The 11495-nt window shown below is 76.7% G+C and overlaps 1 protein-coding gene across 1 annotated transcript; it reads left to right on the top strand.

Annotated features, from left to right (window-relative positions):
* Window positions 1-611: 611 nt before the first annotated feature.
* Window positions 612-9961, top strand: IL11 (interleukin 11). Its single transcript, XM_064503610.1, has 5 exons — window positions 612-678; window positions 6361-6521; window positions 7025-7111; window positions 8520-8678; window positions 9415-9961. The coding sequence occupies exons 1-5, from the start codon at window positions 612-614 to the stop codon at window positions 9577-9579; spliced, it is 639 nt and encodes a 212-aa protein (XP_064359680.1). The 3' UTR covers window positions 9580-9961.
* Window positions 9962-11495: the final 1534 nt, after the last annotated feature.

Here is an 11495-nt window from a genome sequence, read left to right as displayed (position 1 = left end):
ACAGCACGGGGACATCCTCCGCTGTCCTGCCCCATGGTGCGGGGCCGCCACCCTGCCCCACGGCCCCTGGTGAAAGGGCAACCGGGGCTGGGAGCTGTGGGGCCAGGGCCGTGCTGTGCCCAGGGCCGAGGGCCAGGGACCCACAGGGCTCAGGAGCTGTGGGGCCGGGGCCGCCCTGCGCCCGGGGCCGCGGGGCTCGGGGGCCGTGGGGCCGGGGCAGCCCTGGGCCCGGGTGCTGCGGCCGGGCCGGTGGCGCTGGGGTTTCCGCTGGGCCGCGGCGCTGAGGCCCCCGCGCGGCCCCCCGCCCTCCCGGCCCAGCGCCGCCCAGCGCCGCGGGGGCCCGGCCCAGCACCCCCACCCTGCACCCGGCCTGGCCGCGGGGCCCAGCGCCGCCCAGCGCCTCGCACCCGCCGGGAGCCTTCCCTCGCTGGGTGCCCGCGGGCCGCCCTCGCCCCAGTGCTCTGTGCGCCGTGGGTGTGCGCCGCGGGTGTGCGCCGCGGGTGTGCGCTGCGGGTGTGCGCTGCGGGTGTGCGCCGCGGGTGTGCGCCACGGGTGTGCGCCGTGGGTGTGCGCTGCGGGTGCTCGCTGCGGGTGCTCGCTGCGGGTACACAATGCGGGTGTGCGCCATGGGTGCTCGCCAGGGGTACACAATGCGGGTGTGCGCTGTGGCTGTGTGCTGTGAGTGCTCGCTGGGGGTACACAATGCGGGTGTGCGCCGTGGGCGCTTGCCGTGGGCGCTCACCAGGGGTGCACAACGCGGGTGTGTGCTGCGGGTGTTTGCCGGGGGTGCTCGCCGCGGGTACACAACGCAGGTGTGCGCTGCGGCTGTGCGCTGCGGGTGCTCGCCGGGGGTACACAACGCGGCTGTGCGCTGCGGGTGTGCGCTGCGGGTGCTCGCCGGGGATACACAGCGCGGCTGTGTGCTGCGGGTGCTCGCCGGGGGTACACTACGCGGGTGTGTGCTGCGGGTGTTTGCTGCGGGTGCTCGCCGGGGGTACACAACGCGGCTGTGCGCTGCGGCTGTGCGCTGCGGGTGCTCGCCGGGGGTACACAACGCGGCTGTGCGCTGCGGGTGCTCGCCGGGGGTACACAACGCGGCTGTGCGCTGCGGCTGTGCGCTGCGGGTGCTCGCCGGGGGTACACAACGCGGCTGTGCGCTGCGGGTGCTCGCCGTGGGTACACAACGCGGGTGTTTGCTGCGGGTGCTCGCCGGGGGTACACTACGCGGCTGTGTGCTGTGGGTGTGCGCTGCGGGTGCTCGCCGGGGGTACACAACGCGGCTGTGCGCTGCGGGTGCTCGCCGGGGGTACACTACGCGGCTGTGTGCTGTGGGTGTGCGCTGCGGGTGCTCGCCGGGGGTGCACAACGCGGGTGTGTGCTGCGGGTGTTTGCCGGGGGTGCTCGCCGCGGGTACACAACGCAGGTGTGCGCTGCGGCTGTGCGCTGCGGGTGCTCGCCGGGGGTACACAACGCGGCTGTGCGCTGCGGGTGTGCGCTGCGGGTGCTCGCCGGGGATACACAGCGCGGCTGTGTGCTGCGGGTGCTCGCCGGGGGTACACTACGCGGGTGTGTGCTGCGGGTGTTTGCTGCGGGTGCTCGCCGGGGGTACACAACGCGGCTGTGCGCTGCGGCTGTGCGCTGCGGGTGCTCGCCGGGGGTACACAACGCGGCTGTGCGCTGCGGGTGCTCGCCGGGGGTACACAACGCGGGTGTTTGCTGCGGGTGCTCGCCGGGGGTACACAACGCGGCTGTGCGCTGCGGCTGTGCGCTGCGGGTGCTCGCCGGGGGTACACAACGCGGCTGTGCGCTGCGGGTGCTCGCCGGGGGTACACAACGCGGGTGTTTGCTGCGGGTGCTCGCCGGGGGTACACAACGCGGCTGTGCGCTGCGGCTGTGCGCTGCGGGTGCTCGCCGGGGGTACACAACGCGGCTGTGCGCTGCGGGTGCTCGCCGGGGGTACACAACGCGGGTGTTTGCTGCGGGTGCTCGCCGGGGGTACACAACGCGGCTGTGCGCTGCGGCTGTGCGCTGCGGGTGCTCGCCGGGGGTACACAACGCGGCTGTGCGCTGCGGGTGCTCGCCGTGGGTACACAACGCGGGTGTTTGCTGCGGGTGCTCGCCGGGGGTACACTACGCGGCTGTGTGCTGTGGGTGTGCGCTGCGGGTGCTCGCCGGGGGTACACAACGCGGGTGTGCGCTGCGGGTGCTCGCCGGGGGTACACAACGCGGGTGTGCGCTGCGGGTGCTCGCCGGGGGTACACAACGCGGCTGTGCGCTGCGGCTGTGCGCTGCGGGTGCTCGCCGGGGGTACACAACGCGGCTGTGCGCTGCGGGTGCTCGCCGGGGGTACACAACGCGGGTGTGCGCTGCGGGTGCTCGCCGGGGGTACACAACGCGGCTGTGCGCTGCGGCTGTGCGCTGCGGGTGCTCGCCGGGGGTACACAACGCGGCTGTGCGCTGCGGGTGCTCGCCGTGGGCACGCGCTGCCCCAGCGCCCGGCCGACAGCCCGGGGTTGGGGCCGGGGTTGGGGCCGGGAGCGGGCGCGGGAGCAGGCGCAGGCCCCGGCACAGGCCCGGCCCGGGGGGGCGGCGGTGACGCGCGCGGCGGCCGGGGGGGGGTGACACATCGCCGGGCCGGGGGGTCCCGCGGCTGCGGCCGGCCGGTGACTCGGAGGCCGCGCGGAGCCGGGGGGGCTTTGAGTCAGCGCGGGGGGGGCGGTACCTGCCCCGCGCTGCCGTTGTGCAACTGCCCCGGGGGGGCAGCTGGGCGCCGCGGCCCACGCCGGCCCCCCCCCCCCGCCCGGCCCGGCCCGGCCCGGCCCGGCCTGCCCCCCGCTCGCACGGCCCTGACTCAGCCGCCCCCCCGCAGGGGCCCAGGCGTCCGGCCCCCCCCCCCGCAGGGACCCAGGCGTCCGGGACCCCCTGCAGAGGCCCAGGCGTCTGATTCCCCCCCGCGCAGGGGCCCAGGCGTCCGAGTCCCCCCCCCGGCAGCGGAGGCGCGGGCAGTCCCCGGCCGTCGGGGGCTCCCGTGCGGCGGGGGGGCCCCGCGCTGCCCCGGCCCCGCCGCTCCGGGGGGGTCTGGGGGGGGGGGCGGCGGGAGCCGGTCGGTCCCGGCGCTGCGCGGGGGCGGCACTGACGTGGCCGCGGGGCAGCGGGCGGAGGGGAGCGGGGCGGCGACCCCCCCCCGGAGCAGGGACCCCCCCGGGAGCAGCGACCCCCCCCGGGAGCAGCGACCCCCCCCGGGAGCAGCGGCCCCCCCGGGCAGCGCGGCGCGGCGCAGCGCAGCGGCTCCGGCGGCCCCGACGGCGGCGGGCGGGGCGGGGGCCGGGCGGGGGCCGGGCCGCTCAGCCCCGCCCGCCCCGGGCCGCCCCCCCGCACCGCCCGGGGGGGCCCGTCCCGTGTCCCGGCCCCCGGCCCCCGTCCCCCCCCCGGGCCGCGGCCGCAGCCGTCGGGGCCGCCGGCGCTCGGCGCTGCTCGCGGCCGGTGCGTCGCGAATGGAAAAGCCGTGACTCAGGCGTGTGTCATCGGCGGCCGCGCCGCGCCGCGCCGCACCGCGATATAAGGGCCGGCGCGCGGCGGGCGGCATGCGGGACCCGCGCCGCGCTCCCTCCGCCTCCCCGGGGCTGCCCGGCCCCCGCTCCGCCGCCGCCGCCGCCCGTCATGGCAAGTAAGTGCCGCCCCGGACCCTGCCCCCCGCCGCCCCCCGCCGCCCCGGGGCGCCCGGGCCCCCGGACCCCCGCCGCCCCGCCGGGCCAGCGCCGCCCCGGGGCCCCGGCAGCTGCCGCCGCCGCCGCCGCCGCCGCCGCGCCTCAAACCGCAAGCGGCCCCGGCCCGCCGCGCCGCTCATTCCTGCGCGCTGAGCGCACCTGCCCGCGGCGCCCGCGCCCGCCGCGGCACCACGGCACGGCACGGCACGGCACGGCGTGGGGCACCACGGCACGGCACGGCACGGCACGGCGCGGCGCGGTGTTGGATAGGATGGTGTTGGATAGGATGGTGTTGGACGGCTTGGTGCGGTGCAGCACAGCGCGGTGTTGGACGGCACGGTGTTGGACGGCACGGTGTTGGACGGCACAGCGCGGTGCAGCCCAGCGCGGTGTTGCACAGGATGGTGTTGGACGGCACAGCGCGGTGCAGCGCGGCGTGGGGCAGCACGGCACGGTGTTGGACGGCACAGTGCAGTGCAGCAGGGTACAGTGCGGTGCGGCAGGGCACGGTGTGGTGCAGCACGGTGTAGCACGGGACGGTGCGGTACGGCGCGGTGTAGCACAGTGCGGTGTGGCACAGCATGGTGTAGCATGGCATGGTGTGGCACGGTACAGTGTGGCCCGGCACGGTGTAGCGCAGCCCGGTGTAGCGCGGTGCAGGGCGGCGCGGCCCCGGCTCCCGCCCGGCGCAGGTCCCGGCCCCGCGGGGCGCACGCACCTGGAGACGCACAGGGACGGCACAGCGCGCGCTTGTGCGGGGGGACACGGGTGTGCGTGCACGGACACACACACATGCACATGGACACGCACATGCACACGCAGGTGTGCGTGCACGGGCACCCGCTTGCGTGCATGGAGACACACAGGTGTGTGTACACACACGCACACACACGCACACACATACACGTGCACAGCCAGGTGTGCGCGTGCCGGGAGGCACACACGTGTGCATAGACGGACACACGCACGCGTGGACACACAGATGCACGCACGGACACGTGTGCACACACAGACGCAGGTGCATGCACACGCGTGTGCATGCGTGGACACGCGCACGGACTCTCGTGCTTGCACAGACGCGTGTGCAGGCACGGACACTGCACACGGGCACGCGTGGACACATACTTGTGCACACACAGGTTGTGCACACACACACACGCACACACGCACACACAGCCGGCCACGCACACACACACGGGGCCGCGGCGGCGGCGGGGGGCGCGGCGGAGGCGCAGGGCGCTGGAGCGGTGCCGCGGGCTCCCCCGCGGGGAGCGGCGCCTCGGCGCACACGGCGCCTTTTCCATGAAACCACCTTGACTCACCGCCCCGCATCACTCTTTCCACCGCCCGCCGCGGCCCCGCGCCGGACCTCACACCGCGCCGCGCCGCCGGCACCAACACCGGCACCGGCACCGGGCTGCCCCGTGCCTGGACCTCACGCCGTGCTGCACCATCCTGCACCGCCCCGGGCACCGGCACCGGCACCGGCACCGGGCTGCCCCGCGCCTGGACCTCACGCTGCCCTGCGCCCCTGCTCCTGCCGCCGGCACCGGCACCGGGCTGCCCCACAGCCGGACCGCACACTGCGCCGCGCTGCCTCGGGCACCAACACCGGCCCTGGGCTGCACCGGGTGCCTGGAGCTCACGCTGCACTGCCCCGCGCTGCCCCGCGCCCCTGCTACTGCCACCGGCACCGGCACCGGCACCGGGCTGCACCCCGCGCCCGGACCTCACGCTGTGTCGTGCCGCCCCGGGCAGCGGCACCAGCACGGGGCTGCCCCGCGCCTGGACCTCCCAGCGCGCTGCACCATCCTGCACCGCCCCGGGCACCGGCACCGGCACCGGCACGGGGCTGCCCCGCGCCTGGACCTCCCGGTGCGCTGCACCATCCTGCACCGCCCCGGGCACCGGCACCGGCACCGGCACGGGGCTGCTCCGAGTGCTGCGGCTCCGCCAGCAGCTGGGTCCCGCGCTGCTCCGCGGCCGCCGGCTCGTCCCGGTGCGCTTGCCTGGGGGGTCCCGCACCGTTGGGGGCTGTAGGGGGTCACACCGCTCCGGGGCTGCAGGGTCTCACGCTGTCCGGTGGCTGTAGGCTCTCACACCACTCCGGGGCTGTAGGTTCTCATACTGTGTGGTGGTTGTGGGCTCTCACACTGCTCCATGGTTGTAGGCTCTCACACTGTTTGGTGGCTGTAGGGTCTCACACTGGCAGCTGGAGGCTCTTGCACCGCTCTGGGGCTGTAGGCTGTCACACCGTTTGGCGGCTGTAGGCTCTTACACCGTCTGGCAGCTGGAGGCTCACACCGTCGGCGGCTGTAGGCTCACACTGCTCTGGGGCTGTAGGCTCTTGCACTGTTTGGTGGCTGTAGGCTCTCGCACTGTTCAGTGGCTGTAGGCTCACACTGTTTGGCGGCTGTAGGCTCACACCGCTCTGGGGCTGTAGGCTCTTGCACTGTTTGGCGGCTGTAGGCTCTCGCAGGGCTCCTCGCCGCGGTCTCCCCCCGCTCCGGCTGCCGGTCGCCGCGGGCTCCTCGCCGTGGGGCTCCGGGGGTCCGCGGGCTCCTCGCCGTGGGGCTCCCTGGTGGGGGCCCCCCCGGCCCCCCCCGCAGCCCCCCCCGCAGCCCCCCCCCAGCCCCGGCCGGTGTCGTTGCAGGCGCGGCGTGCCGGGTGCTGCTGGCGCTGCTGAGCCTGTGGCCGGGCCCCGCGGCGGCCGCCCCCCGCCCGCGGCCCCCCGACGCCCGCGCCGACCTCGACGGCGTCGTCAGCCTGGCCAAGGCCCTGCTCAGCGACACCAAGGCCTTCCTCGCCCTCCTCGTACGTGAGCCCCCCCCGCGGTGCCCCCCCCGCGGTGCCCCCCTCCCCGCCCCACGGCATCCCCCTGCCCCCCACGTCCCCCCCGCCCGCGGTGCCCCCTCTGCCCCACGGCGTCCTGCCCCCTGCGCCCCCCCGCCCTGCGGCGTCCTGCCCCCTGCGCCCCCCCGCCCTGCCATGCCCCCCCTCTGCCCCACGGCGTCCTGCCCCCTGTGCCCCCCCGCCCTGCCATGCCCCCCCGCCCTGCGGCGTCCTGCCCCCTGTGCCCCCCCGCCCTGTCATGCCCCCCCTCTGCCCCACGGCGTCCTGCTCTGCAGCGTCCTGCCCCACGGCATGCTACCCCCCCCGGGCCCCCCCTGCCCGCGCTGCCCCCCTGTCCCACGGCGTCCTGCCCCACTGCCCCCCCCGTCCCCCGTCCCCCTGCCCCCCGGCGCGGCGCCCCCCCCCCCACAGCCCCCGGGCGGTGCGGGGGGGCAGGCTGACCCCCCCCCCCGGTGCCCCCGCAGAAGTCGCGGTTCCCGGCGGAGGGGGAGCACAAGCTGGACTCGCTGCCCGTCCTCGCCATGGGCGCCCTGGAGCTGGCCAGCATCCCGGTGCGCCCGCGGGGGGGCCGGGGGGTGCGGGGGGACGGGGGGGGGGAGCCCGGACACCTGGGACCCCCGAGGCCCTCGGGTGGGGGTGTGGGGGGAGCCGGGGTCCCTGGGAGCCCCCTGGGTACATGGGGGGGGGGCCCGGACACCTGGGACCCCCGAGGCCCTCGGGTGGGGGTGTGGGGGGAGCCGGGCTCCCTGGGAGCCCCCCGGGTCCTCAGGTGGGGGTGTGGGGGGAGCCTGGACGCCTGGGAGCCCCCTGGGTCCATGGGGTGGGGGGGGCCCGGACACCTGGGACCCCCGAGGCCCTCGGGTGGGGGTGCGGGGGGAGCTGGGGTCCCTGGGAGCCCCCCAGGTCCTCGGGTGGGGGTGTGGGGGGAGCCCGGACACCCGGGACCCCCAAGGCCCTGGGTGGGGGCGCGGGGGGAGCCGGGGTCCCTGGGAGCCCCCTGGGTCCATGGGGTGGGGGTGTGGGGGGAGCCTGGACGCCTGGGAGCCCCCTGGGTCCATGGGGTGGGGGGAGCCTGGACACCTGGGACCCCCGAGGCCCTCGGGTGGGGGTGCGGGGGGAGCTGGGGTCCCTGGGAGCCCCCCAGGTCCTCGGGTGGGGGTGTGGGGGGAGCCCGGACACCCGGGACCCCCAAGGCCCTGGGTGGGGGCGCGGGGGGAGCCGGGGTCCCTGGGAGCCCCCTGGGTCCATGGGGTGGGGGTGTGGGGGGAGCCTGGACGCCTGGGAGCCCCCTGGGTCCATGGGGTGGGGGGAGCCTGGACACCTGGGACCCCCGAGGCCCTCGGGTGGGGGTGCGGGGGGAGCTGGGGTCCCTGGGAGCCCCCCAGGTCCTCGGGTGGGGGTGTGGGGGGAGCCCGGACACCCGGGACCCCCAAGGCCCTGGGTGGGGGCGCGGGGGGAGCCGGGGTCCCTGGGAGCCCCCTGGGTCCATGGGGTGGGGGTGTGGGGGGAGCCTGGACGCCTGGGAGCCCCCTGGGTCCATGGGGTGGGGGGAGCCTGGACACCTGGGACCCCCGAGGCCCTCGGGTGGGGGTGCGGGGGGAGCTGGGGTCCCTGGGAGCCCCCCAGGTCCTCGGGTGGGGGTGTGGGGGGAGCCCGGACACCCGGGACCCCCAAGGCCCTGGGTGGGGGCGCGGGGGGAGCCGGGGTCCCCCGGGGCTCTGTGGGTCCATGGGGCGGGGGGGCTCGGACACCCGGGTCCCCCAAGGCCCTGGGTGGGGGTGCGGGGGGAGCCGGGGCTCCGTGGGGCCGGGGGAGCGCAGGTGCCCGCGGGTGGGTGGGCGGGGGGATGGCGGGTCCCCTGCGTGGGGTGTGCGGGTGACACTGCCGGTGCGGGTGACACTGCCGGGGGGGGTGACACTGCCGGTGCGGGTGACACTGCCGGGGGGGGGGTCCGGGCAGGCGGCGGGGGCGCTGGCGCGGCTGAGCGGCGACCTGCAGCGCTACCAGCGGCACCTGGACTGGCTGCGGCGCGCGGGGCCGGCGCTGCGCCCGCTCGAGCCCGAGCTCGGTGCCCTGCACGGCCGCCTCGACCGCCTGCTGCGCCGCCTCGACCACCTGGTACGGCCGCGGGGAGGGGCGGGGCTGCCGCGGGGAGGGGCGGGGCTCTGCCGCGGGGTGGGCGGGGCTGCAGGGGGCTGCCGCGGGGAGGGGCGGGGCTCTGCCGCGGGGTGGGCGGGGCTTCTGAGGGGCGGGCGGGGCTGCAGTGGGGCGGGCGGGGCTCTGCCGCGGGTGGGCGGCACTGTGCCGTGAGGTGGGCGGGGCTTCTGAGGGGTGGGCGGGGCTGTGCTGGGGGTGGGCGCGGCTTCTGAGGGGTGGGCGGGGCGGGGCTGAGGGGTGGGCGCGGCTTCTGAGGGGTGGGCGGGGCGGGGCTGAGGGGTGGGCGGGGCTCCCGCGGGGCTGCACCGAGGGGCAGGGCTTCCCTGCGGTGGGGCGGGGCTTCCGCGGGGTGGGTGGGGCTCCACTGCTGGGCAGGGCTTCCCTGCGGTGGGGCGGGGCTTCTGCGGGGTGGGCGGGGCCTCACTGCTGCCGTGGCTTGGGGTGGGGCGGGGCTTGTGTAGTGTGTGGCCCTGCCTCGTGGGGCGGGGCTTCTGCACCGTGGGGCGTGGCCTGCGCGCCAGGGCGGGGCTTTGGCGGCTGCCGGGGCGGAGGGGGGGGGGGGGACGCTGCCGCCTGCACACGCGTGTGCGCCCCGCGCCGCACGGACACACGCAGGCGGCCGCTCCGCACACGCGTGACCGGCGCCCACGCGTGTGCCCCCTCCCCGGCCGCTCACCCCCCCCCGCCGCCCCCCCAGCTGTCCCGCCTGAGCCTGGCGCGCCCCAGCGAGCCGCAGCCGCCGCTGCCGCCGCCGGGCTCCCCGTGGGCAGCGGTGCAGGCGAGCCACGCCGTCTTCCACAGCCTCCACCTCTACCTGGACTGGGCCTCGCGCGCCCTCGTCCTGCTGCGCAACAAGCTGTGAGGGGCCCCGCGGCGGGGGGGCCGGCGTCCCCCCCCGCCCCCCCCGGGCCCAGCCGGCCTATTTATGCACCGCGCTATTTATTTATTTATTTCCCTCCGGTCTCCGTTATTCTATTATTGTCCTTATTTTATTTTTATTGTTATTGTTATTATTATTATTATTATTAATTAACGTTATTTTGAATGCCTTAAGTTAACGGCCCCGCGGCCGCTCCGCTCCGCGCGGGGATCCGCCCCGGGTCTTCCCGCCCCCCCGGGCCCGCGGCAAAGCCCGGCGCGGAGCCGGGCCGGAGCCGCCCGCGGTAATTTATTGACTCGGGCCCCTCTCGGCCCCTTTTTTTACCTTTTCTAAGGGTTTTTTAAAAAGGAAATAAAGAATCTTGTTGGGGAACCAGAGCGTGGACTCGACGCACCCGCGGGCAGCAGCGTGGCCGCCTGTTTCCCCCCGGCGCCGCCTGTTTCCCCCCCAGCTGCGCCTGTTTGTCCCCGCAGGTCGGGGGGCCGCGGCGGGGGTTGGGGGGGTCGGGCCCCCCCCCGCACCCCGAGACCTTCGGCAGCGGCACCTGCCGCCCCCCCGGACCGGCGCCGGGAGCCCGTGGAGCGGCCGGAGCAGCGTCTCCCACCAGGCCAGGCCCCAGCCCTGAGGGGCTCCCAGAGACCCCCCCGGGCACCCAGAGACCCCCCCGGGGCAGCCCGAGACCCCCAGGGGCACCCAGAGACCCTCAGGAGTGCCCCAAGAGCACCCCAAAGACCCCCCGGGGCACCCAGAGACCCCCCCCAGGGCAGCCCAAGACCCCCGGGGCACCCCGGGACCCCTCAGGGGCACCCAAAAACCCCGTGGGGCACCCCACAGCACGCAGGAGCACCCCAAGACACCCAGTGGCACCCAAGGACCCCCCCAGGGGCACCTCAAGACCCCTCGGGGACACCCCAAGACCCCCAGCAGCACCCAAAGACCCCCCCAGGGGCACCCCACAGCACCCAGGAGCACCACAAGACCCCCAGCAGCACCCCAAAGTCCCCAGGGGCACCCCAAGACCCCCAGCAGCACCCAAAGGCCCCTTGGGGGCACCCAGAGACCCCCGGGGCAGCCCAAGAGCACCCCAAAGACCCCCTGGGGCACCCCAGGACCCTCAGGGGCACCCCAGGACCCCCAGGGGCACCCAGAGACCCCCAGGGGCACCCCAAGACACCCAGCAGCACCCAAAGGCCCCTTGGGGGCACCCAGAGACCCTCGGGGGCACCCCAAGAGCACCCCAAAGACCCCCTGGGGCACCCCAGGACCCCCAGCAGCACCCAAAGACCCCCAGGGGCACCCCAGGACCCTCAGGGGCACCCCAGGACCCCCCGCAGCACCCCAAGACCCCCAGGAGCACCTCAAGACCCCCCCAGGGGCACCCCAAGACCTCTCGGGGCACCCCACAGCACCCGGGGCACCCAGAGACCCTCGGGGGCACCCCAAGAGCACCCCAAAGACCCCCTGGGGCACCCCATAGTACCCAGGGGCGTCCCCCCCCCCAACAGAGCTGCCCCCCCCCCGACCCCCCCCAGCCGAGCAGGTTTATTGAGGTGCCCCCCGACCCCCCCAGCCGAGCAGAGGGCCCAGGTGTCCGGCCCCCCTCCCGGCTCAGGGCTGCGGCGGGGGCTGGGCGTCGGCGTCGGCGTCGGCATCGGCGTCGGGGGGGTCGCGGGCGGCCGCGGGCTCGGGCGCGGGGGGGGGCGCGGGGGGGGGCGCGGGGGCGTCCCAGGGGAAGGCGACGCCCAGCCCGGCCATGCGCTGCCGGTAGACGCGGTCGAAGCGGGCGCTCTGCTCCGGCGTCAGGTGGTTCTTCCAGTCCCCCGCGATGCCTGCGGGCCGCCGGGCGCTGGGGGGGCGGCGGGACCCCCCCAAACCCCCCGGGACCCCCCCGGGGGCCC

The sequence above is a fragment of the Dromaius novaehollandiae genome, chromosome 39 (genome assembly GCF_036370855.1).
Source record: "Dromaius novaehollandiae isolate bDroNov1 chromosome 39, bDroNov1.hap1, whole genome shotgun sequence".
Lineage (NCBI taxonomy): Eukaryota > Metazoa > Chordata > Aves > Casuariiformes > Dromaiidae > Dromaius > Dromaius novaehollandiae.
Note: the sequence above shows the minus strand (reverse complement) of the source record. Positions and strands in the feature narration are given on the sequence as shown.